The sequence below is a fragment of the Microtus ochrogaster genome, linkage group LG4 (assembly GCF_000317375.1).
Source record: "Microtus ochrogaster isolate Prairie Vole_2 linkage group LG4, MicOch1.0, whole genome shotgun sequence".
NCBI lineage: Eukaryota > Metazoa > Chordata > Mammalia > Rodentia > Cricetidae > Microtus > Microtus ochrogaster.
Window position 1 is genome coordinate 11,905,328 of NC_022030.1, and position 27,671 is coordinate 11,932,998.

At 37.2% G+C, this 27,671-nt stretch overlaps 1 protein-coding gene across 2 annotated transcripts in view; it reads left to right on the forward strand.

The window, feature by feature from the left end:
• Positions 1–27,671, forward strand: part of Vta1 (vesicle trafficking 1) — a 57,127-nt gene that overhangs the window by 24,034 nt on the left and 5,422 nt on the right. For both annotated transcript variants that reach the window (XM_005360992.3, XM_026786446.1), the window contains 3 exons: positions 10,307–10,415; positions 16,610–16,783; positions 22,457–22,534. In XM_005360992.3, the coding sequence (XP_005361049.1) occupies positions 10,307–10,415; positions 16,610–16,783; positions 22,457–22,534 (361 nt within the window). The remainder of the gene's footprint in view (positions 1–10,306; positions 10,416–16,609; positions 16,784–22,456; positions 22,535–27,671) is intronic.

Here is a 27,671-nt window from a genome sequence, read left to right on the forward strand (position 1 = left end):
AAAAAAAAAAAAAAAAAATACCATTATTCACTTGACAAAGATGAAGATGGGGCAGGAGAGACAGCTCAGCAGTTAGGAGTACTAGCTGCCCTTCCTAAAGTAAAGGTGTACAAAAGGACATTCATGTCATATACTAAGTCACCAAAAGCCAAGCAGCAATGCTAAGCAAAGTAAGCTTCTCCATTTTACTGTCTATTTTACATGTCTATTACATGAGACATTTCCTAGCAGTCAGGACATTTCCTTCAGTTCGTGAAGAAAATTGTATATACACAAATGTCTGTATACTACATAACAAGATTTTCAAATTATATGAAATACTTAGTACAAAATGTTTAAAAATTGGTAGTTATAGTTGGAGATTTTTAAAACCTACTCAGTCACTGATTTAAAAAGAAAAAAAACACAACACAAAATAAAACCAATAGCTTCAACAATCACTAAACTCATCCAAACAAATACTGGCCCCTGAAATGTTTAGAACGAAGAAAAACCAGATCTTTTAAACTGTGCTTGGTGAAAATGTTAGATGTTGTAACTACTTATGGAAAGAATGGGCAGGTTTTATAAAATTAAACACACTCCCACCTTTTCTACCAGCACTTCCTTTTCTGGTGCTTACCCAAGAGAAATAAAAATATGTCTAGAAAAAGAGCTTACTCATTGGAAATTTATTCATAATAGCAAAATCTGAAAACAACTGAGATGTCTACATCTCAGCAATTGATATGCAAAATTGTGGTGTTATTCAGGGTGATACAGAATTGACATGTGATGTAGCCTAGAATATGGATACATTTTGTAGAAATGCTGGTCACAAGAAGAGTCAAATGGTATGCTTTGCATGTTTGCCTGTGTATAATAGGTAGCTAATAGAAAAGTTCATCTAATAAAAAAAAAACAGGAAAGAGAAGAAAAGTACTTTTAAGGACTTCTTTAGGAGGGCAAGCCAAACGGATTTGGAAAGGGCTATAAAGGAACATTATTAGTTAGAAATATGTATTTTGGGAGGAGTATTATTTAGACCAACATCTGTTTATCAAAATAATAATTAATATGCATAACATTTATACATTACAAATTATATGTCAGCTTTATTGCAAAATTTTCAGTATCGAACTTTTTATAGGCTTATCTGGGGTAAGTTGGCAGTTATAAAGTAGCTTGCTCTACCCTGGGATTGAACAAATGGGTAAAGACAGAAGGAAGCAGGTTTTCACTGTGATAGAAACTAAGTGCAAGAGGAGAGAGAGAAGTATATTGTGTTGCAAAATTAGAGGATCTTACTTCATGCTTCTGAATACATTGGTTTATATATACACTTTATGCATATGTGTATATATTTTATGTACATAATTTGCATGTTTTTGTGAATATGTATTGACAACGTGTATGTAATATGTGTAAAAAGCATATAGTGCCTATTTCCTATTTCTCTATACAAAGACTATCTAAAACAATGAAGTGCCAGTAGCATAGAACACCCTAAGTACCCGATTTGATTCTCAATAGCAGTCTTTTATAACAGGAACCAGTACTCTTATAAAAATGACTGAATCATAATTCAGGTCAGGAAAGCACTGCATTAGGTTAGACCTTCTTGTGCAAAAAAAAATGCATAGTGTGGTCATAATCAAGAGACACAGGACACACCTTAAAGGGGCCGCATTGTCTGTATAAAGAACAACTTCCTCTAGACATGGTGGTGCACACCTGTGATTCTGAATGTGGAACATGGAGGTAGGAAGATGTCAAGTTGGAGACCAACTTAAGCTATGTTTAGACCCTATCTCTAAATAAATAAATTATCTATTTAGAATATTTATAAGTAAATAAAGGAATAGAAGGAGAATGAAGAAGAAAAGTGTGGACATCAGTGCAAGTCTGATAACTGTGGACAATAACCTATGTTTTAAAATCATTGGGGCCATATAATAAAATGAGTAAATAATGGAAGAACAGAGAAACTCTTTATAGCATTAAATACTATTAATTATCTCCCTTCAGATTACTTAATTGCTTCAAAGAGAGAAAGAGTAAAATTATAAGGAAAACACATGGGCCTCTTTAACCAGGTTATGAAACCTGGCATCACTAGTATTGGAGCAAGCCAACATCACCATTATCCTAATCAATATTAAATAGTTTGTAGCAGTGCTGTTCAAAATATATGATATGAACCAAACATGAAGAAACATCCAACAGATCTAATCAATAGACATTTTATAACTATGCTAGCAGTTTTTATGTCAGGGTCAGGAAAAAGTTTTTATCAGATTGAAAATAAATAGACATGATTACTAAATATGACTAAATAATGCATGCTTCTTAGATTAGATCTTCTGCCTTGGGAGAAGTAACAGCAGAGGAATTACCGGTGCAGCTGACACAATGTTATGCTGTGGAGCAGATAGTACTGCTGTGTGTAAATACTCCTGATCTTGATGTCTGTGGTGGAGGAGATTGTCTTCCATCTGAGAAATATGATTGCAAGATATGTGGAATATCTTGGCTAGAAAGAATGTGTCTATCTGTATATAATATAAACTGTTATTAAAACTTTCCCATAAGTTTAATGAAACTATATTATTATATAGTTAACATCCATATGTTATTTGGAAATCTTAGCTAATTCAAACATACATAACAATGCTATGATAATAGAGTGGATAAATTATGTGGGTTATTTATTATTTAATTATTTTTAAGTAAGTTCTGCTCTCTTTAAAACCTGTTTTGTGAGATTATGGTTGCTTTGAAAATTCTGCAACTATAAAACTTTTGTCTAAACCTCTCAGGAATTATATGTGAAAGTAATTAGAAGTACTTCGCAATATAGTCATTATTAAAACAATTTTTGTAGCTTGTGTCTCAAGTATTTCTCACTATATTTCATTGCTGCTGGTACTATATTGACATCTGTTGCTTATCATACAAACAATAGGTATCATACATATTTTAGGGATCAGAGAGCTGTAGGCACTAAGAGATTATTAGTCTTTTGTTATCACTGCTTTAAAAATGTTCTGAAAGCTGTAAATTCCCTCTCAGGAGGTTTTTTTTCTTTTTCCACTTCTTTTTATTACTTGGGGATCTTACATATATCTTCAACACTGTCCTCAACCCCAAGTCAGAATGTGTATTCAGGTTTAACAAAAAGCATTTACTGCTACAATTTAATCATTGTGCTTGAGAAATTGAAGGTAGAAATAAGTAAGCAAGTTGATTTGAGGAAGGCTTCACTGAGAATCAGGCAACAAATCCTTAAAGGCAATAAGGGGGGAAATCACATAGATAGTCCAGAAAGAGGCAATTTTAGATGAAATTCATCGTTTTTATCAAGTTCTGTAATGATTCTGGAGCTAATAATAACTGCACATCCACGATTGGGAGGTAGCAAGGGAAATTCTGTGACTGAGTGGAAATTAAGAACAGTGAGAATAATAGAAGATACTGAGGAGGGGAAATTCAGAATAATTGTTAAGAATTGTCTTTATTTAAGTTACTATTTTCAGGGTGGTAGACAAGGATTGAATAGGGAAAATAGACATTATATAGTCAATATGAGAGCTATCGCTTGTTCAGACCTGAATCTTCAGTGGTGGTTATGACGGTAAGTAGTTGGATTCTGACTGTGTTTCTGATAGAAGTAGGTGATAAGAGCATGACTGGAAGCTTGGTGTTGAGCAGCTGTCAAGAATGGTGGTACAAGCCACTTGTGGTAGCATACTTTAATCATAGCCCTTGGGAGGCAAAGGCCAGAGGATCATGAATTCCAGGCCAACCTAGTTTAAGCCTAGCCTCACTAGTGCCTTAGAACAATAGCAAATAACAAAAAAGGGAGAACTGCCATTAAGACATGTCAGAACTGACATGAGAAGGAATAGATTTAGTGTATAGTGGTGGCTTAATGTCAGTTGAACTACAACTCTGAGATCTATGAGATCATTATAAGTTTATTAATTTAGGACTACAAGGAACTTATTCTAAAATGAAAATATTCCGTAATAAAAAGGTTTCCTCCAATCTGATGCTTTTTACTAGGTTTAAAAAAGAGAGGGAAGTGGTGCAAGAGAATTGTCTGTATTCTGTCAATCATGTTTCAAATAAACGCTGATTTGCCAGGGGCAGGAAGTAGAGGCAGGAAAACCAGACAGGAAATAGAAATGATGTAATGAGAACAGGAGAATTCTGGGAAGAAGGAAGTTGATTCGTCCCATTCCTGCTCAGACCACCAAAGCAGCAGGATGTGAGCTGCCCCACTTAAAAAAGGTACTGAGCCACATGGCTAACATAGATGAGAAAAATGAGTTAATCAAGATGTGAGAGTTAGCCAGTGAGAGGCTAGAGCTAATGGGCCAATCACCTTATAATTTATAGAGATCTATGTGTGATTTTTCTTTGGGGCTTAACAGTTGTGGGGACTTGGTGGGAAGACAGAAACCCAAACAAGCAGGCCTGGCCCTTCATGTTACACTTTCTCAGATTTTAAGTCAATTTTTAGTTACCCATGTTGGGTGTCAATTTGTTGTGGTAAGGACACTTGTTGTTTCCCTGCTACTCAGCCCCCCGAAATAATCGCACAAAAATTGTATTAATTAAATCATTGCTTGGTCAATCACTTATGTGTATTGCTAGCTAGCTCTTATATATAGAATTAAACCATCTCCATTATTTCATATTTTACCACGAGGCTGGTGGCCTACCAGCAAGGTTTTAGCATGTCTGTCTTTGGAGGTGGCTCCATGGCTTCTATCTGGCTCTGCCTTCTTTCTCCCAGCATTCAGTTTTGTTTTCCCTGCCTAGCTAAGTTTTGCCCTGCTATAGGTCCAAAGCAGTTTCTTTATTCCTTAATGGTAATCACAGCATACAGAGGGGAATCCCACATCAAATCTCCTTTCATTATCATGTGCACTTAGGTTGAGAACACCTAATCCAGCTATGTGTTTTCATGGCAGTCCAGTCATTATGAGGGTTAGTGCAGGTGACAAACTGAGAACTCAGTAGAAATCTCCATGTCCGTTGCTGACTCTACTAGGTCAAATTTGCCATTGTCAGTGATTTTCATCAGTTCACTTAGAAAACAGGAACTTGGGGCCAGGGACAAAAGTAAAAGCTCCTTTTACAATTCCTGTTTCCCAGAAAGGATGTCTTAATCAGCCAAAAAGAGTGAATGGATTTTACAAATATTGACATCTTGAAATTTTCCTCTTAAAATACTTTGCATCATCAAACATTCTTTTTACAGCAGCATTCAAATGTCCATTAACTCAAGTTAAAACTGTCAGAAATTTCTGCTACATATTATTCATGTCAAGGTTGTGGAAAATAGGGATTTAAAACAATTTTTTCTTTATTTGCTGTGGGAAAGTTTGTTTCATGTTTACTAATATAAGCCCTCTTTCACTTAAACCAATATTTTCTTAAAACTTTACATACTTAGGAAAGGTGCCCAGGATAATTTAAACATCTCACAATTGAAACTAGGAGTGAATCTTATACGGTCATAATACGACTCTACCGCAAAACAGACAACATTAACGTATATAAAGATGCAGTTCATTTGTTTGCAGAAGTATCCTCTTTTTATTAGATACATTCTAAATACACATTATGTAATTGACATTTTAAAGTCTTTTCCTCTTGGTTCATATATTTCCATCTGAATTAGAAGTTTTGTCATGATCATTGTACCTTACCAAAAACATTACTAAGTAGTGTGCCTGATTTTACTACTAAACTCTAATAACTATTGATAGCTCCTTATCTGTAATGATGAGATCAATTAACCCTAAGGTAAAAGAATGAAGCAGTAATATCTTACTGTTGTGGTTTGAATCAGGTCTCTACAAATATCCAGGTGTCAGGTGCTTATTTCCTTGGATCCATTACATGGAAATGGTTGGACCCTGTGGAAATCTTTCAGGCCATTGAAAACATGCCCACGAAGGATATTGTGGGACCCAGGCCTTTTACTCTTATTTCTTGGTGCTTAAGTGTGTGGTTTCTTCTCCAGCAGAAGATAAGAGCCAAACTTTGGGTGAAAGGCTCACATATAGAGATGGCAGTTACTGGCTGGCCTTCATGTTGGACTGTATGTAATGTTTGTGCTGTCTTCTTCATTCTGTCTCCTTCAGCAGTTAGCATAGTGCCTGCCTTGAGGAAATGACAAATAATTATTAACTTCCTGCAAACCAGGGGGGCTATTTGGTGGTAAATATTTGAGCTGAGCCTTGAAAAAGAGGAGACATTTGACCACAAGATGACCATGGTAGAAAAAGGAAAACAGCATGAGGAAATAGCATGCAGGAAATGGCATGGCAGAGACTGAAGCAGAATCATAAATGTGGAAGGTTTTTTTGTTCACTTGGTTCCTTAATGTCTCTGAGTCTTGGAGGAAGTAAAATATGACATGTGTGTACTTCAAAGTGATTATGGAAGACCAAATAGGAAAGAGTAGAAAAGTGCTTTATAACCTGGAGAGTGATAAAAAGTTGTTAGCTAAAACTTATGATTCTGCTTTGGATTTCTCTTTTCCAACTCACTCATATTCTTCTTACCCAGAACAGACTGATTTTCTATTTATCTTAACTTTTATTTATTTCTGCCTGTCTGACTGCATAGACCTTTCTTTCTACTTGTCTGGTCTTGCCCTTTTCTCCTTTTTTTCACATCATGTTTGTCTTCAAAGAGCAAACTGAAATACCATTTATACTCCCAGGGATCTCTGAGCATCCTGTTTTTCTTTCTTGAATTTATGGTAGCTTGAACGAAAATGGTCCCCAAAGGCAGTAGCACTATTAGAAGGTGATTTTTTTGAAGTAGGTGTGGGACCTTGTTGAAGGAAGTATGACACTGAGGATGGGCTTTTAGGTCTCATTTGCTCAAGCTTCCCACAGTGTGACTGTTAATTTCCCGTTGCCTGCAAGATGTAGCGCGCTCATCTCCAGCACCACATCTGTCTGCATGCTGCCTTGTCCCCATCATGATGATAATGGACTGAACCTATGAAACTGTAATCCAGCCCCCAGTTTAAATGTTTTCCTTTCTAAGAGTTGTTGTGGTCATGGTGTCTCTTCACAGCAATAAAAACCCTAAGAGTATTGAAATACTTAGCACAAGAGACAGGTTTATTTTTTTCTGCTTGTTGGAGCTGATATAATATATTTCTTGTATGCATAGCTTGATGATTAGCTCCAAGGGAAAGATGGAATGCACAGCTTACTTTACATCTCTTTGATTGCTAATTTAAAGTCTTAATAGCAAATGTTTATTAAACTACAAAATATTCATGGTAACTAATTATATGTAAAATAAGTAATAACTTTAATTTTATAGCTGGAGAGTAGGATATTGAACATTTTCAAATAATATCATTTGTAGATAATGAGATTCAAGTGGACATGTAAACCTGGAGATTCTTAAATTAGATAATTTAGTGTTTGTTTACCATCAGTCCCAGTTTGTATGGGATTTTGAAAACATAACTCTAATGGAAACTTAGTGCTTTGACATTTTTGCTTGTTTTGTTTTTATTAAAGACAGTGAAAGAGAGGGAAAAACAGTAATCCATATGCTAATGATATTTCTAGAAGTCAGAAACTGCTAGTCTGGTGTGGTGGCTCATGCTATAATTCCAGTACCTGGGAGGCTGAAGCAAGAGAGTTACCACAAGTTTAAGACCAGCCTGGATTATACAGCACTCACTAGTCTAGACCAACTAGCTTAGCCCTGTTTCAAAAGTCCCCTATCCCCCAAAAAGTTCAATCGTCGAACTTTGGAGACTTCAAATTTTCTCTATAACTATATAATCAGTTCTATGGAAAACTTCCTAACCTGAATAATGCATTCATAGCCAAGCAACTTACTACACTATTGAAGAACATGATAATTTCTGTGAGCACACATTCATCAGATGGAAGATGTTGTTAAGCTGCTACATTGCACTATATCAAAACCAGATACATGGTACAGAGAGCAGATAGTAGGCTGCCTTTGGTGATGGCAGCGTGTTTATAGGTGAGAAAATGTTTTATAAATATAAGTATGTAACTATAAATTATAGAAAATATTTTTAAGTAAATTACTTAGTTTTAGATTGGATAGGTCAGAAAAACCATTGTGAGAAATTAATATTTGGTGTGCCCCATAAGGAATGAGTAGAAGTAAATAAATGGAAGAAAAAGTAGAAACAGCAAGAACTAGCAGCACATGTGGGCCTGGGCATGTTTAGGGATAGAAGCTGTGCAGAAAGCTATATAATGAGTAAAGTGGACAGGAAGACTAAGAAGCCTGGGTAGTTATGAACTAAGTAGGAAAGACTTTTATAGCCAAGTGCATGGGGAAGGCACTGAAAAGATTGATATAAATGGGTTTATGTTTTAGAAGATTGATCTGAGCGCTGCATGAGGAAAACACAGAAGAATGTGATTAAAAACATAGAGACATGTTAGGGGATTAGGGGGAATCTTTGAAATGTGGAGATAAAGAACATGATATTTTCTAAAAGCAAAGTCAGTTGAATATGATAGAAATGGCCAGAGATAGGATGGGGTACTAAAAATGACTCTCACAGACAACCAGTCTTAAATGAATGACGTTAATTGGGTAGAGGAGAGGCTAGTTGTATATGTGACTTCATAGTGGAAATAACCACATTATTGGATATTCGTCAGAAGCAAATTTGGGCTAGTTACATACATTTAAGATTAATGAAGAAGCCATATAAATCAGTATGTAGACAGACAAGTTCAATGACTTCTGTCCTGATGCTTGTAGATATTGCTTAAGTTGTAGAGGGGAGAAAGACAGGCTGCTACAAGTTAAGTACTGTACCTGACAATAATGCTAAAGATGTGTAAAGCTGGGAATGTAGGGAGAGGGCAGTGGAAGAGCTGGGAGAGATGTATTAATGGATACATCTCTTATCCATTAATGCAAGAGTATGTCATCTGAAGGAAATGCAGTCCAGCTCAGACACTGCCAGATAGAGCGAACCCCAGGGTTCCAGAGCCTCTGTTGTTTACAACTGTAGACAAGTTTGCTGATACTGTGGGAAGCAGAAGTGATGTTTTCAAGTCCTCTGAGTCACACTGACTACTCCACTAGTTTGCAGTCTCTGCTAGAATAGGAACCTTCGGGCTATTCTGAGGCTGGATAGAGGTCTAGGTAACAAAAGCAGGAAGGAGAACAACAGTCACAAACAGAACTAACAGTTTCACAAACAGAAATGGTCCAGGACTTAATATACTGCTGTCAGGTTTGTCGAGGGAGGGCCAGAAATGTCCACTAGCCTTGCCCAAGAGAAGTAGGTTATTGGTGACGTTAGTGAGAGAAGCTCCTCTTTGCTGAGGTACAGACCCATACCACTAAAGAGATGGGTACGTTCAAATTGTCTGACTTAGTGTGTGACATGAGTGAACATAGAAGAAATGAAACAAGCACACATCCAGTGTGAAAACTTTTAAGTGTGGACAGTTGCTTGGAAACTTGTTAAAGAAATGGAACAATGTGCAGCCAAAGCTGAAACAGGGAAATGGGAACCAGGCCTTGGGACTCAAACAGAAAAGAGAGTTCCAGGGTCCTTAGTGCTGGTATTTTCAGCTCACCTTTAGACAACAGGATGATTCCTGCCCCCTCCCCTTGAGAACTGAGGTTATCAGATGGAGCACTTAGCATATGACAACTTAGAAGTTACATTAACCATGTATCACTTTTGTCAGCTTAGCTTTATTGTAATTTCATGGATTTTTGGATATATATATATTATATGTATTTACAGAAACGAGTTGTCTGTTATTGCTGTCATTTATATTTTACCTTAAAATTCCATTTAACCTTTTTCCTTTTTCTTTAGGAATCCAAGAGTTAGGAATTTTGCTGGCATGACACGCAAACACTTGCCTTGCAGCCTTTGTCTGTGATATAGTGCTGCAGTGTTCTAATGAGAAGTCCTTCTCTTGGATTCTGCCAGGCCCTGACCACTGGGAGAATCAGCAGTAGAATATAGGGATGGTCAGACTCTTAGAACTATACCACTCAAATAGAGACTTCATCTCAAGAATGTGACTTAGCACCGGGCGATGGTGGCGCACGCCTTTAATCACTCGGGAGGCAGAGGTAGGCGGATCTCTGTGAGTTCGAGACCAGCCTGGTCTACAGAGCTAGTTCCAGGACAGGCTCCAAAACCACAGGAAAACCCTGTCTCGGGAAAAAAAAAAAAAAAAGAATGTGACTTAGCCCGTGTTAGTATTCTTATTTTTATGTTACCATGGTTTGATGGTGCTATAAATGTATTCCCTTTTAGAATGTGAAACACAGAAAGTATGCAAGGTGGAAGGCAACATATATCCATAACTGCTTAAAGAACGGGGAGACACCTCAAGCAGGCCCTGTTGGAATAGAAGAAGATAACGGTATGTATCTATTAGTCCTAAGCAGAAATGTTTCAGTAGAATATTGAGTTTTCAAAAGATTTCAAAGTTTTCAGAAGGTACTAGCAATTTTTTTCATCTACAATAATTATAAAACCAAGAATTTGGACACATTTAAGATTACTGCTTTACATGTGCTGTCTGTCCATGTCAGCTAAATGTCTCCACTGTCACCATATCTACCTAGACTTCATCGTTACATAGGAAAATACAGGGTGACCTAGAAGTGTGACTATTATATTAATGTTGTGATTTTTGTGTATTTTTTTAATTGTTCTTTATTGGCAGGGATAAGGTTATACTTTACATGACTCCAAAAATTACAGATCATACAAAAGTGGGAAGTGAATTTTTAATTCCATATACTCATCTTCATAGATCCTACCAAAATTTAGATAGCAAATACTTTAGTGTTGTTTTCTTAATAGAGACTTTTTTTTTAAAACTTCCAAGCAAATACAAATATGGATGGATGGATGGATGGATGGATGGATGGATGGATGGATGGATGGATGGATGGATGGATGTCACATAAGCCCTAGGAAGAATGCAGAAATCATTAATTGGTGAGATAAAAAATAACCATGTACTTACTAAAAGCTAGAGTTATGATTTAATGAATGGCTGTTAGTGCTGTCAATGATGCTGATCAGCTGTAATTCACAGGTGGCTTATGGGAAACGGAAAGCAAATATATTAAATTACTTATATACTTAGCATGAGACCTAGCAGTCTAGTTATTTCCCCTAGATCAGGAGTTCTCAATCTGTGGGTCATGGTCCCTATTGGGTCAAATGACCTTTTCATAGGGGTTGCCTAAGAACTATCAGAAAACAGATATTTACATTGCAATTCATAATATGATTGACTGTTGATAGGTCCAGTCATATGCAAGCCCATTATTGGTAGCTGTGGTGCAGTGAGATCATGATTGCATTAGCTATGTCATTCTAAGAATTTAGCATTTCCTGGACTTTCTCCGTCATTTTCCTGATGCTACAGTCTTTTCTCTTCCTTTTCATGATATTTCCTGAGTTTCTAGTGGGTGATATAAATGTCCCACTTGGAACTTACGACTCAGCAAGCACCTTGAGTCTCTTACATTCACCACCATTCATTGCAAGGTGAACCGACTTTGAGCCAGACTGAGAGCAATTATTTTTGTTTGAATGTCTCTAGTTTCATTTCTATTGCTTTGACCAAAAACAGTTTGAGGTCGTTTTATTAGAAAAGTATTATTTCCGCAAAAGTCCGTCATTTAGGAAAATCAGGGTAGGAGCTTCAACAGAGACTTGAAACCAGAAACCATAGAAGAACACTGTTTTGTGGGTTGCTTGGAAACTTATACTTTGCTTGCTTTTTTATATAGCCCAGGGCGCCTTGGTCAGGGAATACTGCTGCCCACAGTGGGCGGGATTCTCCTACATAAAATAATAATCAAGGCAATTCCTGTTAGACATGCTCTCAGACCAGTCTGATCTGAACCAATCCTTCAATTGATACTCTCTTCTCATGACTCTAGACTAAGACAGATGTAAATATAGATATTTAGAAGGAGGCTTAGTACTGTGACAGTTAAGTTAATCAACAGTAGTAAGTTCTTTCCAGGGCCTGAGATTGCCTGAGCCACAGGTTTTTGATTGGTTTTCCATTACCAGGCCTGGGTTCTTTGCTGGGAAGCTGACCTCATATCTAGTCAGAGATAAGATGGTTACTCCTCTAACAGTCATGCCATTGTTGTGCCTGTATGTTGGTATTGTAGTTTGTAGGGCTTACAGCCAAGTAAGACCATTGATGCCAGCTCCCTGATTTTCACCTTTTAAGAGGTACTATAAAGATTATACTGTTGGAAGGAAACATTCAGCTTAGTTCTACTTCTACTTAGTTCTTAGTTCTACTACCTGACTTGCAAGTACTATAAGATAACCACACGAACTTAAGGATTTGAAGCTAGGACCTACGTAGGAAAAGAAAACAATGTTTGTTTTTATGGGATTGAGTTACCTGACTCAGAGTAACCTTTTTCAGTTTCATCCATTTGCCTATAAAGATAAGAATTATGCTTTTCTTTACAGGTAAATGAGATTTCATTGTGCATATATACCACATTGTCACTAGCTATCCATCCACTGATGGACATCTAGGCTAATTCTGTTTCCTAGTTATTGTAAAGAGTGCCAGTAAATATAGATGAGCAAGTACCTCAGGAGTAGAATATAAAAGTCCTTTGGGTCTATGCCCAGAACTAGAGTTACTGGCTTATGTAGTAATCTTATTTTTAGCTTTTTGAAGAACCTTTACATTGATTTCTGTGGTGGTTTCACCAATGTGTACTCCAACCAACGGTGAATAAAGTTTCCTTTTCCTCCATTTCATCACCATTTTCTTTTAAGTTGTCTTTTTTTTATGTATATTTTGATCTTATTTTTTTCTCTTGCCTGAATCCTCTCAGATTTTCACCACTCCCTACCCATCCAAATTCTTATTCTCTCTCTCTTTAAAAAAGAAATAAAACACCAAAAGGACAAAAAAAATACAAAACAGCACATACACACACACACACGTGCACACACACATATTTCGTATTAGCTAACAACTCCTGTGTTCACTCATTGAAGAAAATTATTTTTCTCTCCAAGCAGGGATCAATTGCAAATAACTTCTTGGATAGGACTGGAACTTTGTACCCACTTCTCTATCTGGCCTGGGGTTTTGTGTGGGGTTTTGTATACAGGTCTTGTGTGCTGTCACAGTTTCTCTGAGTTCAGATGATCATCAGTCTTGTTCCTGAAAAAAAAATGCTATTTCTTTGGAGTCTTTCCACCTCCTCTTCTGTCTGGATTCTTGAGCCTTGAGGGGAAAGATGATAAAGCCATCCCAGTTAGGACTGAGTGCTCTCAAGCTTCTTCCTCTATGTTACTTACCATCTATTGCAAGACCATGGTTCTCTGATAATGAATGATATACTTATCTCTGGGTATAACAGTATGTCATTACGAGTCATGTTACTACCATGTTCCCTTTGCAGACTAGAAGTAAATTTCCTCTAGGGCAGTCTAGTCTCAGATTCTTGACCACCTTAGCAGTGTCAAGAATTGGGTCTGTATATCATGGAGTAGACCTTAGGTTTTAAAAAAAGAAATCCTGGTTACTTATTTTTGTAACATTGTGCCACTGGCAGAGTGTCTTTTTTGCAGGCAGGTTGCTATTGTAAGTCACAGGGTTCATAGCTTGAAGATAATGATGATTACTTTTCTCTTTTGATGGCATGTATAGTACTTTTCTCTTCTGATGGCGTGTATAGTACTTTGTAACACCATGTATGCTAATTAGTACAGATGAAGCTTTTAGTTGGGCTCCAGTTCAATTTCTCCATGAATGATAACATGAGTGATGTCTTCAGCAATAGAACTAGCATTGGAAATTCCTGTACTATTTGGACAGAGGATCTATAGGAACACCGTTGTCCAATGACTACAGGATATAGCCCTACCTGTGCTAAAGAAAAAAACCAAGGTTTTACTTGGTGGTGTAACATGCATAGTTAGGGCATTGTTCTCACCATTGTATGTTAATTCCTATTAAATTATTTTCATATGTCTATATATACTTAAGCTTCTGCAGTAGTATTTTCGTATGGCTTTTCAAAAACCTTTTAGTGTTATTTGTCTCTTCCCATATTCCCTCCTTTACCCTGCCCTTCTATCACCCTCCCCCTTTTAATCCATCTATTCTAGTTTCCTCTTCTATTGCTACCTTCCTAATCTCTTTCGCTATTCTAATTGAAGCGTACATACATAATATTTAAAAGCTAGCATCCACATATGAGAAAAATACAATGATTGTTTTTCTGGCTATAGATTACCTTTCTCAAGATGATTATTTTAGCTTCATCCATTTACCTGCAAATATCACAATCTCATTTTTCCTAATAGTTGAACAATATTCCATTGTGTTCTGTACCGCATTTTTGTTACCCATTCATCAGTTCATGGACATCTAGTCTGTTTCTAATTTCTAACTATTATGAATAGAGCAGAATTGTACAATCTGAGCAAGTATCTCTGTACTAAGATGTAGAGTACATTGGGTATATGCTTAAGATTCTTGGGTTTTTTCTATTTCTTTTTCTTCTTTTGGTTTTTTAAGACAAGGTTTCTCTGTATTGCTTTGGAGCCTGTCCTGGAACTCTGTAGACCAGGCTGGCCTCGAACTCACCTGCCTCTGACTCCCAAATTCTGGGATTAAAGGTGTGTGCCACCGCTGCCTGGCAATGGTCAGCCTTTTGAGGAACCTCCATGCAAATTTCTCTAGTGGCTGTACCAATTCCTGTTCCTCACTTTTACTTCTATTATATTTAGGATATCTGGTTTTATGTTGAAGTCCTAGATCCATTTGGAGTCAGTCAAATTTGATACAGGATGTAGATATAAATCTATCTTCATTCTTCTACATTCAACTATCCAGCTTACCAGCATCATTTGTAGGAGAAGCTGTATTTTCTCTAGTGTGTATTTTGGGTATTACTCGGGAGGCAGAGGCAGGCGGATCTCTGTGAGTTCGAGACCAGCCTGGTCTACAGAGCTAGTTCCAGGACAGGCTCCAAAGCTGCAGAGAAACCCTGTCTCGAAAAACAAAAAAAAACAAAAAACAAAAAAAAACGTACATCTGAATATTCAGTTTAATTCCATTGATCATTGCCCCACCCCCAACATGCTGTTTTATTACTATACCTCTGTAATGCAACTTGAAATGTGGGTTGAGCATTTGAGACTTCAAAGCCCACCCCTTAGTGACATTCTCCTCCAGCAAAGCCACACCTATTCCAACAAGGTCATTCCTCTTAAAAATGCCAGTCCCTATTGGCATGTTGGGGCCATTTTCTTTGAAACCACCACATTTCACTCCCTGGCCCCCATAGGCTTGTAGCCATATCATAATGCAAATCTACATTTAGTCCAACTTCAGTAGTCCCTATACTCTGTCACAGCACAACTTCAGTAGTCCCCATACTCTGTCACAGTGCAACCCTGTTTAAAAGTTCAGTTTCTTCTGAGACTCAAGACAATCTCTTAACTATAACCACCTGTAAAGCAAATTAGATTCAACATACAATGTAGACCTTGCTGGCCTCAAACATAGAGATCTATCTATTTCTGCCTCCAGAGTACTGGGATTAAAGGTGTGCACCACTACACCTGGCCCTAAGCTTTTCTTTAATTCTGTTTCATAGAATTAAACTTAGCTGATTAGACTCTTACCCTGAACTCTCAACTCCCTGTATTCATCTAACATCAGGCTTTCCTTTAACCTGTTTATCTCCCTGAACACAGGATTTACCTCCATTCCACTTCCTACTACCCCTTTCTCCTTGAACTGTCCATTTTGTATTTTTCCGTGCTCAGCTTGCTCCTTTCATTGTAGTTCTTCATAAGCGTGAACACTAATAACCACATGACAGAATCAGTACTAGGCTGTTTTAACATTTCCTCTGCCAATGCCATTAATCAAAAACTCTTCAATTTAGCCTCAGGCAGACATTTTGGACAAGGGCAAAAACACCCAAATTTTCAGCTAAAATATCACAAATTTTTAGCTAAAGTAAACTGTGTAGCCCCCCCCCCCAGTTCAAATCATCCTTAGCACCACTGTCTTCCGTGTCCTTACAAGTATGGCTCATGTAGCCCCACTTAAATCATTCAGCTGCTTTTCTAATCCAAAGTCCACTTTTCTCCAAACACCTATTATAATATACTGTAAGTATCTGAACATAAAATTTCATTTTTAATTTTTATTAATCTTTGAACAACAGTAATAAATAATAGCCTGTACATAGTAAATATTTAATAAAAGACAACTATCTAAAAAAACAGTCCATTTTGGACATTTATATTGGCCTATTTTGCCAAAGAAATTGTCCTTATTTTTCACTTGAAGTGTGTTTTAAAGAAATAAATATGTGTAAATGATGTGTAGACATGGTTGTTACTGTCCTAAGGAAGTGGTATTCATTGTAAGTCAAAAATTTTTTAAGAAAATAAAAAATTATTTCAGGAAATAGCATGCTTATCAGATGCATTATGTGGAATTGTGTTTGTCATGTGATAGAAGAATAAAGTACTTAGCAATTGTGTTTCAAAATGCCTGATTCAACATTGTACGTTCATTATATACAGATGTTGAAGAAAATGAAGATGTTGGTGCCACCTCTCTGCCCACTCAGCCGCCTCAGCCATCATCTTCAACATATGACCCAAGCAACTTGGCACCAGGCAGCTATAGTGGGATACAGATTCCACCAGGTGCACATGCTCCAGCTAATACACCCGCAGAAGTGCCACACAGCACAGGTATGAATTCAGTACTGTGTCCCCATTTTCATAAAAATTGCATAGTTCTGAAGCTAGAAATAGCTCACTTAGCTTAGTGGGTAAGAGCAAGCTACACAAACATGAGGACCTTAGTTCAGATCCCAACGCACACATAGAAGGTTGACCATGGCCACATACGCATATATAACCCCAACATTAAAGAATGTAGAGACAAGGAGATTTCTGGTCTTGGTATCTTGGCTCCAGATGTTTTTGAGAGACCCTACCCATTCACATACCATGTACACTACATCACACACAGGCATATATAAGCACCATGCACTTACACCACACACTCACACATGCATTTGCTCCACACACAATACACATGTACCTCACACATACATGCACATATACCACACTCAGGCATATACACAAAAAATGTTTTTAGAAGTAGGAGCAACACTTACATTTGGTCCACATAATAATGTTAATAGAGTTTGAAACATTCTGTTTCACTTTTGTTTTAGTATTTATTACAGTCTAAATTTTTGAGCAATGACAGGTGCTTATAAGTATTGATTACTGTTTGCTTCTTATTTTGCTAATGATGTTTTCTCTACTTTATAGAAATGGCTCTTCCCTTTTTTTGTCTTCTTCCCTATCTGTCCTCTCCACTATAGATTTAGACTAGTTCTGCAATACTAGATTCTTTCTCACTGGGTGTGTTAGTTAGGATGCTCCCTCTGCCTCTTCATGGTCTCATTGACAGTGATGATGGGGTAGGTGTAGGCACTTACACGTAACAGCAGGCACTCTTCCATTTCCTTGTATCACTGACAAAACATCTACCTTCCTTCCAAATAGAGACTCATTTACAACCAAGATTTAAGCTTTAGTATGGTTTGGATTTGTATACATTGCCTCTATTATTGATGAAATTGACCGTTGTCTCACTGTCTCTCTTATGTCATCACATAGCATAGTTCACCTGGATTCCAAGGCTTTATGGTGTGTGTCATGACATAGCTAGTGCAGCCAATGTGACTTTGTTCTTAGATACAGTTCATGAAACAATTTTTAAATGTTTTATAGTCTTTGGAAATATTTCTAATCTAGAGTACCTAAACAAAACTAGCTACCCTAGTGTATCTGCCATAAGTAAATACTGCTTAAAATGTACCTGAAAGAGTAAACACAGGCATTCTTACAAAATAAGCGTGCCATGCGTTTGGAAGCAGATCACAATGTTTGTTATTTCCCACTAAACTATAGACTTGCAATAATTCAATTGACATCTACTTCTCTCACCCTATGTATTTCTTTGTTAGATGAAATTAGTATCATGCCTACTCCTCACATTTATTTAATTATCAACAGAATCAGAAGCATAGAACTGACTAGTACTTAGCCATAACACATAGTAAGCATAGAACTGACTAGGATGTAGCCATAGCACATAGTAAGCACTCTACAAATTAGCTTCTTTTCCTTATTCTTTTCTTGCCTTCTTTCCTTCTCCATGGAGAGTCAATGGGCATTCAAAATCATTTTGTGAATCAAGACAAATATCATATGTCAGTGTAGCATGTACAGAAAGATGACCTGAAAGGTACTACTGTAGAAACAGATCTGAGTGTGTAGGAGGGATACCACTTGTTTGTCCCAGCTGCCCAGAACCAAAATAATCACACAGAAACCATATTAATTAACTCACGGCTTGGCCCATTACCCCTAGCTTCTTATTGGCTGACTCTTACATATTAATTTAACCCATTTCTATTCATCTGTGTATCACCACGTGACTTTGGCTTACTGGGTGAAGTTCCTTCTGGCTCTAACAGGACTGACTACATGGCTTCTTTCTCCCAGCATTCAGTTTAGTATTCCCTGCCTAGCTAAGTTCTGCCCTGCTATAGTCCAAAGCAGTTTCTTTACTTATTAATGGTAGTCACAGCATACAGAGGAAAATACCCACATGATGAGGGCAGCACTGTACTAAAATTACCGTGGGTTCGATACAGATTAACTTTGTGTGAGAAACAGCAAACTATACTTTTGGTAGGAGGACTATTTGATTGACCTATATAAAATTGCCATTTTTGTACAATGGAAAACTTCAAATCTTGAGAGCTTCGTATGATCCCACTAATAGTATTTATTGTTAGGAATATTCATGACAATAAATATTAGGAGGTGCAATCTAGGAAGTATTCTAGTGTGCACAGTACATTTTAATCTGGTTAACAAAAGCATGTGATGGCTGTGTGTTCTCTTTCCCTGTCTCTCCATGAACATATGTGTATAAATATAGCATTCTATGTATCCTAATTACTCCTTCTCTACCTCCTCTTTCATTCATCAGAGAAAGTAATAAAAGTAAAACTTCTAAGAAACATATTCAGTGAAGAACGGAATTTGAATTCAAGATTCTGACCTCATTTAGTTAGCTAGTTGCTACCTCCTTTCTGTGTCCTTTGTCTGTCATCCTTAGTAGATAAGAATCTAAAATCTTTTCAAATCCAAAGCTGCTTTCTCAATGACATACTTCTATTTAGTTATTAAGTTTAGATGCTGGATCTCCTCTTAACTCCAGGTTCTTTTCTGTTACATTTATCCAGTTCATAGCTGTCAAATAAAAGAAAGCAATAACAGTTTTAGTTTATAAACATAACAGATGTTTCCCCTCTTGCTCTCTTGAAGAGTGATTTACCTTCTCCCATGTAATAGATCCAGGATGCACTTTTATCGAAGGGAAATCCTTCAGATAGCTGAGAAGAATAGTATGTACTCATTTACAAGTTTTAGTTCTTCCACAGAAAAAGCATTGGGTGCAAGCAGGCCGGAATAATGGTTGTTTGCAGTGTTTGCCTCTGTGCCTAAGCCACATGGGACACTAATAATGTTCACTTTATCTCTCAAAACGAGTGCTTCTTGCAGTCTATGTTATAGAAGGCCTTAGCAGAAAATCAAAATAGATAAATATGATAGAATTATATTATTGCTGCTAACTTTTGGGTGTTTTGTTTTGTTTTTTGAGACAGTGTCTCACTATGTACCCCTGACTGGCCTGGAGCTCTCTATGTGGATAAGTTGGGCTCACATAGATCCCACATAGATCTTCCTGCTTCTGTCTCAGGAGTACAAGGATTAAAGGTGTTCTCCACCACCCAGCCAGTGCTTGCCTTTTCATTTCTCACCTAACACACTGCAAACCTGAGTTCTGTGAGGAGCTGTGGAGGAAGAAGTTATATTCTTGTGTTCTGTGAGGTGTCATTTACCTGTTGACATCCTGGCCTGTGTTTTTATCTCAGTGCCATTTCCTCATTCCATGGAGGATGGAACATCTGGTTTCCTACGTTCTTACCTCTGCTTCTCTTAGTCTTTATAGGTCCTTCTCTTTGCTAGGCCTCTGCACCCCACTGCATTTCAAGGCTCTGTTTAAATTTGGGAGTTAATCTTTTTTAGCTTCCTAACCAACTCTTACGTCTCCCTTCCTAAGAGTTTCTGTACCATTTACTCTATAGAACAAGTTTGTTAACTGAAAATGTTGCATTATTCTTAAACACTTATGGCTGCCTTCTAATACGTTTGGCTAAGCATAACTCAGAAGTTACATTCTGACATAATAGTTGCATTTTATTAAGTGACAGGAAGAAATAAATGCTCAAGCACACTGCTTTCCTCCAGGAGTGGATTTTAAGAGACTTATCTCACTCCACCATATTGCAGTCTAAGTTGTGACCACTGTACAGATTGCCCAGAGGGACCTATCCAAATCCAAAACAGACTTAAAAAAAAAAAAAGCAGATGAGAGCATCCAGTGACTAAATAGTAACCTAAAAGACATTACCAACCTACCAGGTATTTTTGAGCTTACGTCAACCCATTATTTGGTTTCCACAAAAGGGCAGACCTGCCTCTGCTTTAAGACAGACAGGAAGAGACACATTCAAACTATCCTGCCTCAGGCATGTACAGCTGAACGACTGACCGAAAATTTAGTAAGATGCACACTGTGTGTTAAAATATTCTTTACATGGAATAATCCTGTATAACTAGGCAGTTTATGAATCTTACTGTGTTCTTAATACAGCTTATCACACATAATTATTTGAAAGTTATCGTAGGATGCTGGCCTGAAAGTGTGAAGGAATCGGTTGAAAGATTTAATCTGTAGAAGATTATGAGTCACTTGGGAAGGGTTGGTGTTACCTGCTCAGAGGATGTGGACGGCCATCTCTACTTAAGATATGTCTGCCTTTTTGTTAAATTAGGTTTGACAAACAGCCTCTCAGACCTCCTAGCTTTCTAATAGTCTTTCTTAATTGTTGTTTGAGGCAAAGTCTCACTCTGTAGTCATGGCTGGTCTGGAACTCACAGAGATCTACCTGACTCTGCCTCCCAAGTCGTGGGATTAAAGTCATGCACCGCCATACCCAGCTTTCTAACATTCTTTTTTTTATTATTAACTTTATGTGTGCTTTTAAGTATTTATGGGAAAAATATGTCAAATGTTAATAGCTAAATATACTTTGTTAGCACTCATCGAAATTAAGCAAAAGGTCACTGAATTGTTCACCATAAATTACCTGTGTCTCCTGGCTCTACCTTGAAAGGTACGTCCTCTGTAATACTGTGTGTAGTAGCAAAAGGTGTAAAAACATGAGTTTCTTAATAATGAGTTGTTCTGTAAATCATGATCCATGCATTGAAAAGGAGCATTGTAAGGCCATTAAATAGGAAGCAAGAATTGTATGTATTAATCTGGCATTACAATGTCTAAGCCGTATGAACTCCAAAGCACACAGAGCAGTCTACTTACTATGCAGACCTAATTACTATTTCCAAGACATATGCCATACAGAATTGAATTTTCAGAAATCATGTGGTTTCTGGAGTTAATCAGCTTGTCTTTGTTTACTTTCCCTGCTGATCTAATCATTGTAGTCTTTTGTTATAAAACTTCAGTGAATTTGCTAATTTTTAGATGAGTAATAGGCTATATCTGGAGTACAGTGCTAGTTCCTCATTCAGTATGACAGTGTTGACAAGGCTTAACAGGAAGTCAAGCTAATCACTCATTTACCTGGAAGAAGTACCATCTTACAAATATTAACTGGAGAATTGTAGTATTCAATTTCACATGGTTTTAAACTGTACTCTTCTGCCAACTTAAAATAAATCATTATTTTGTCTCACTTTGTCCTCAAGGATACTTAGCAGCTTAAGAGATTAAATGGTGGGAAGGGAGCCTCCTCCTTTAAAGATACATGGTAACAATGTGACCATATAGCCACATACATACAAGTAATATGATATAGGATGAGCAGGTCACTGTTACTTGTTTATGAATGTGTACATAGATAATATATGACGTCAATTAAAAGAGGCATTGAATTGAGAGAGAGCAAGGGCATACATAGAAGTGGTTGGCGAGAGGAAAACGATAGGGGAAAATGGTGTTATTATATATTTCAAAGAATTAAAAAGAATTGAAACACTTGTCATGAAAGTTAACACTCATATTTTCCTGCTCGTTTTCTGTTCCAGTTTGTAATATAAGTTAATTAATCAATTAATTAATCAAATTAATTCATCAGAATGAAGAAAATGTTCAAATAGTGAAATAATTACCAACTGTTGATTGCTTTCCTAATACTTTATTAGGGCATGAAGCACTTTCTGCATATCTCTGGTTTTCATTCACAGGCGTAACGAGTAATACCGCGCAGCCTAGTCCACAGACTGGTCCAGTCATCGATCCTGACCTGTATACAGCTTCCCAAGGTGAGTCATCCAGCGTTCTGTAGGCTGCATTGTGTTTCTCCTTATTTGGGGTCGTGTTTGTAATTGTTCCTTGACTTTACCATATAAGTTTGAGTATAAAGGATACTCAAGGTTTTGTTTTTTTTTTTTCAGTATCTCTGTTCCATTGTCAAGGGAACCAGGATTCTATAAGATGGTCAGAGAAACCCACATCCAAAGATACTCACTCCATTTTCTTTCTTTACTATTTTTTTCTCTTCATTTGTTCTGTAATGGATATAATGACACATGTCTAGCCACAACTACTGTGAAAGCTTATGGTCAATTACATTCCTTCATTTCAAAATCACTATGTGTTGTCATTGTGATTTTCCTAATCTGCACTACATTATTACACTATCCAGAAAGGAAAAAGCTAACAATGATGAAAATCGGCATCACTGTCTGCAGTTCAGTAATTTGATTGCTCATGTTGTGTTGATGTCATCTTCTTCATTTTTCTCACTTCTATGTTTTGCCGCTAGTTGGATTTGAGGCAAATATTTATTTCACATTCAGTGTTTAGATCTTATGGTCATGGAAAATCAAAGCATGGTACTGGCATAAACCCAATGTCTATACCAGAGTAACAGAATGGATGTCAGTGAATGGACTTAGAACTGTGCATCTCCAGTTAACCTGTTCTCAACAAAGGGGCCAAAGACAGCCTCTGTAGAAAATGGTGATAAGAAAACTGGGTATCTCTCTGCAGAAGGTTAATGTTATCCCCTTTTAGCTCTTGTATAGAAATCAAATTAACATTGCTTAAAGACAAGACCTAACACTTGGAATTACTGGAGGAAAATATAGAGGAAATACTAATTGTTACAATTGTAGCCACTAGCATGTCTGGTACTTCCAGGTTCCAGGGCCATACATGTGCGGACAAGCCTTCAGGCAAAAATACCTAGTCACCTCCGGGACCTTAAAGGCCCTGTGTGACCCACGTGCAGCATGGTTGCATGACCTACGTATGACGTGGCTACGTCATCTCATCCCCCTGTGCGCGTGTGCTAGGCAGCCTTTAAAATCTAGAGCACCATCTTCAGCCCTCTCTTTCTGCACACTGACTTCACCAGGCCTGTACATGTCTTCTCGAATAAACTCCTAAGCAGGTTTGTTGCATGTTTTGTGCTTTCTTCTCGCGCCAGGTAATTTAACTAATAGACATTGGTAGGCCAGTGATTTTATATGTAGATGACTCCTAAAGGACAGAAAATGAAAGCAAAAGTTGACAAATGGTATTAACTCCACAGTAAAAGCTGAGCGGTGTAGAGACAGCCTAGAGAATGGGGGACATGTTTTCTAACGAGTCAACTGATAAAAGACTAATATATGGAATATTTACGTAAATTAAGAACTGTAACCAAAAATAGAACATTTCAAAATTAGCAAGTTGTCGGGCAGTGGTGGCACACACCTTTAATCCCAGCACCTGGAAGGCAAAGGCAGGCAGATCTCTGAGTAAGGCCAGCCTGGTCTACAGAGTGAGTACAAGACAGTCAGAACTACACAAAGAAACCCTGTCTGGGGGGGGGGGAATTACTACGTGATCTACATAAACACTTGGAAGAAGTTGAAATGACCAACAAATATATATAAATGTTTAATATCTTTAGCTGACTGTGAAACACAAATCAGAACTACAAAAATATTAATGATAAGGAGATTAAGGACTTTTATACACTATTATAGTATATTAGTTAAGACAGTTATTGTGGATAATAGTCCAGACACAGAAATAGATCTTCTAGCATGTGATCCAGCTGTCCCACTTCCAGATTCCCAGATTTATACTCAAAGGAAATAAATCCATAAGCTAAAAAGGTAGCTGTATCTATATTCACATGCCGCTATTCCCGAGAAGAATCATCCTAGATGACTGACTATCAGCAAATTAGCCAGTAAAGAAAATCTGATATATGTGTCTTGGTTAGGTTTCTCTTGCTGTGATAAACACCAGCACCAAGTCAAATGGGGAGGAAATGATTCTTTTCGTACTATACTTATAGCCCATCACTAAGGAAAGTCGGGGAAGGGACCTCGAGGCAGGAACCGAAGCTAAAGCCATAGAGGGCTACTGCTTACTGCATTTCTCCTCAAGGCTTACTCAGCTTGCTTTCTTATAGCAGCAGGACCACTTGGCAAGTCAGAATAGCACTACTCACAGTGAGCTTGGCCCTCCCACATCTATCAAGAAAATATACCACAGGCTTGCTTATGGGCCAGTCTGGTTGGAGCAATTTTTAGTTGAACTTTCCTCTTCCATAAAGACTCTGTTGTGTCAAGATGTCATAATACTAGCCAGCACAATATGTAAATATAAGCTGTTGAGCCATGAAGATGAGTGAAATCCTGTGAGTTGTTGCCAAATGAATGGAACCAGTTGAACTATGGAAATACAAGCACTGTGTTCTCTCATACATAGAAGCTGAACATTTAAGTGGCAGGTGATGGTCTGTACATGCTATTTGCATGTCTTCAGATAGCATGTTAACTAGCACCTGTTAATCAAAGTTTAAACCAAGTAAGAATAAAACAAGGATTAAGTCATTGAAACAGAAAATAAAAACTTAAAAAAATTGTTCAAAACAGACCACATACCTAAATGTAAAAAGGAAGTCATACCCTTTGATGTTTATTCAAAGTAGAGAACCTGTCTACAACAAAACACTACATCCAAGTGTTGGTGCTATCTTTATCCATTTTTTACCAAAACTGAGAAGCAACACAGTCTCTATCGTTGGCAAAGGGATAAAGTGTAGAAAACACATATGATACGTCATCCTGTGTTAAGTGCACATGAGCTGTCCAATCTTTAAACTGAAGGAAAGGAAAGGAAACTTAGGTGTCTGTTACTAAATGAAAACCCAGTCTGATGTCTCACTTGTTTCACTAGTCCAAAAGCTCTGCACGTGTACTTATGTGAGCCCACATTGTCAGGAGCTGGGGCGTGTCTCAGTGAAGACAGAGAGTGGAAGGTTTAGATAGCTTAAACTAGAACTACCTGCATGGTGAGTTCGCCATTGCACCTTCTCCCTGATTGTTGACAGAGGTTTCTTCCCACCCGGTCCTGCAGTCATTCAGTCCCAAAGAAATACACAAAGACCTACATTAATTTTAAACTGATTGGCCTATTAGCTCAGGCTTCTTATTAACTCTTATAACTTATATTAGCCCCTAATTATTATCAGTGTTAGCCACGTGGCTTGGTACATTTTTCGGCAAGGCAGTCGCATCTTTCTTCCTCTGTGTCTGGATGACGACTGCACTGACTTCCCTCTTACCAGAATTCTCTTGTTCTCATTGCCCCACCTCTGCTTCCTGCCTGGTTACCCCTTAGTAGTGTTTAATGACCACATGTGTAAATATACTATGTAAATGTAATTATTGATGTGTAAATATTAATGTATATTAGTTATTGTTGTAATGAATTTGTGACTGCTCTTGAGAGAAAAATTGAAAAACATTTCAAAGTCTAATATTTTTACCCTGTATATTATTAGAATATGATAAAAACTTACCTCTTTTTTTAATCTTAAAATTATGTTACAATATCTGAAAAATATTGAATGTTGTCATTACTTAAAACAATGATACGATCTGTATCTCGTATTGCTTTCGTTGTTATTGGCATCTTTGGGCAATTACTTTTTATAAAGATTTAGAACTCTGTTTCTGTTTCCTCTGCCTGTGTCCTTTCAAGTCAGTAATGGAATATATTCTAATATTAGCCAAAGCCCTAGGTATACTAATTTCTAGAGCTATCTGCATAAATTGGAAAGACCCATCCTGGAAATATTACCAGTTATTCATCCAGTCCTCTGTGTAGGGACTTTGGATAAATGAATCTTGAGAAACGATGCTCTTGTCATTAAGTATTCAGTGATGTCATTTTCGCTCTGAAAATGTCTTGGATGCAGTACTTGACCCACTCCTTACCCCAGGAGCAGAGGCTGGCAGTTGAGCAGAGGCTGGCAGTTGAGCAGCTGTCCTCTGCCTGCTCTGAAGGGCCGGGAGAGATGCCTGGTCAGACATCACTACCTAGGACCATGCGGAGCTTTCTCACCTGTTCCCCTTAGAGAAAACAGCCTTTACTTGGTACAGTAAGACTATCTTTATGATACTAAATATAAGATGAGGTACACTGAAATTAAACTGTATCCTTTCTTGTTTCTTCTACCTTCTCTGTTGAAATGTTATGTGATAATTGTAAATAACCGTAAATAGGTGACAGATTTTATTTTTAATTCATATTATAAGTTGAATTCCTATATTTTATTATGGGTGACATAATTATATTTCTTAAGGAAAGCCTGGTGTGTTACAAAAGTAATTATTTTGTATGGCTTGGTTAAGTTCTTTAAATTGTTGAAAATAAGTCTAACATCTCTATGTCTAGAAATTACATTTTGAATGTGAATCTACATTTCAATTTTTATTGTCTAGGTACTATCTTTTACATATGAATTAATGTCCTATGTGATATTAATGATATTAAGCTTTATGTGTCATTTTTCAGTAGTGATATTTCATTTACACTTTATTAATATTGAGATGATTTCATAAAAACTAAAATGTTTGTACTTTAAAATAGTTTTATTGTTTGTGAGTAAGTTTAGTTTATGAAAAAAAGAAATATCAGCTTTGCTGTTATGCACCTTTTCGCTTTTTAATGAGCAAGTGATGCATTAGCAAAACAAAACTAACATTGATGCTGTAAAGATGAAGTTGTTCTGGGCATCAGAGTTTCTTTCTCAACATGTATAGTGAATACTGGGTCCTTGCCTTTGCATTAAAGTTTACTAAGATGGAAGCAGAGGCTGTCAGGCAGCTGGGCAGTGTTAAGGTGCACTCGAGCTACAGAACATTCTACTGGAAGAGGATGTGTATATCCAAGTAGCCACGAAGCCAGAGCCTCAGTTATTTTGAAAAAAAAAAATGTGAAATAATCTAGTAGATATTTTTCAAGGAAAGCATAAACTGAAGGGCACATGACCAAACAGAAATGAAGGTTGGTTCCTTGTGTTCGGACTGATATTGAGGTCTTTAATCCATTTGGACTTGAGTTTTGTGCATGGTGATAGATATGGGTCTATTTTCATTCTTCTACATGTTG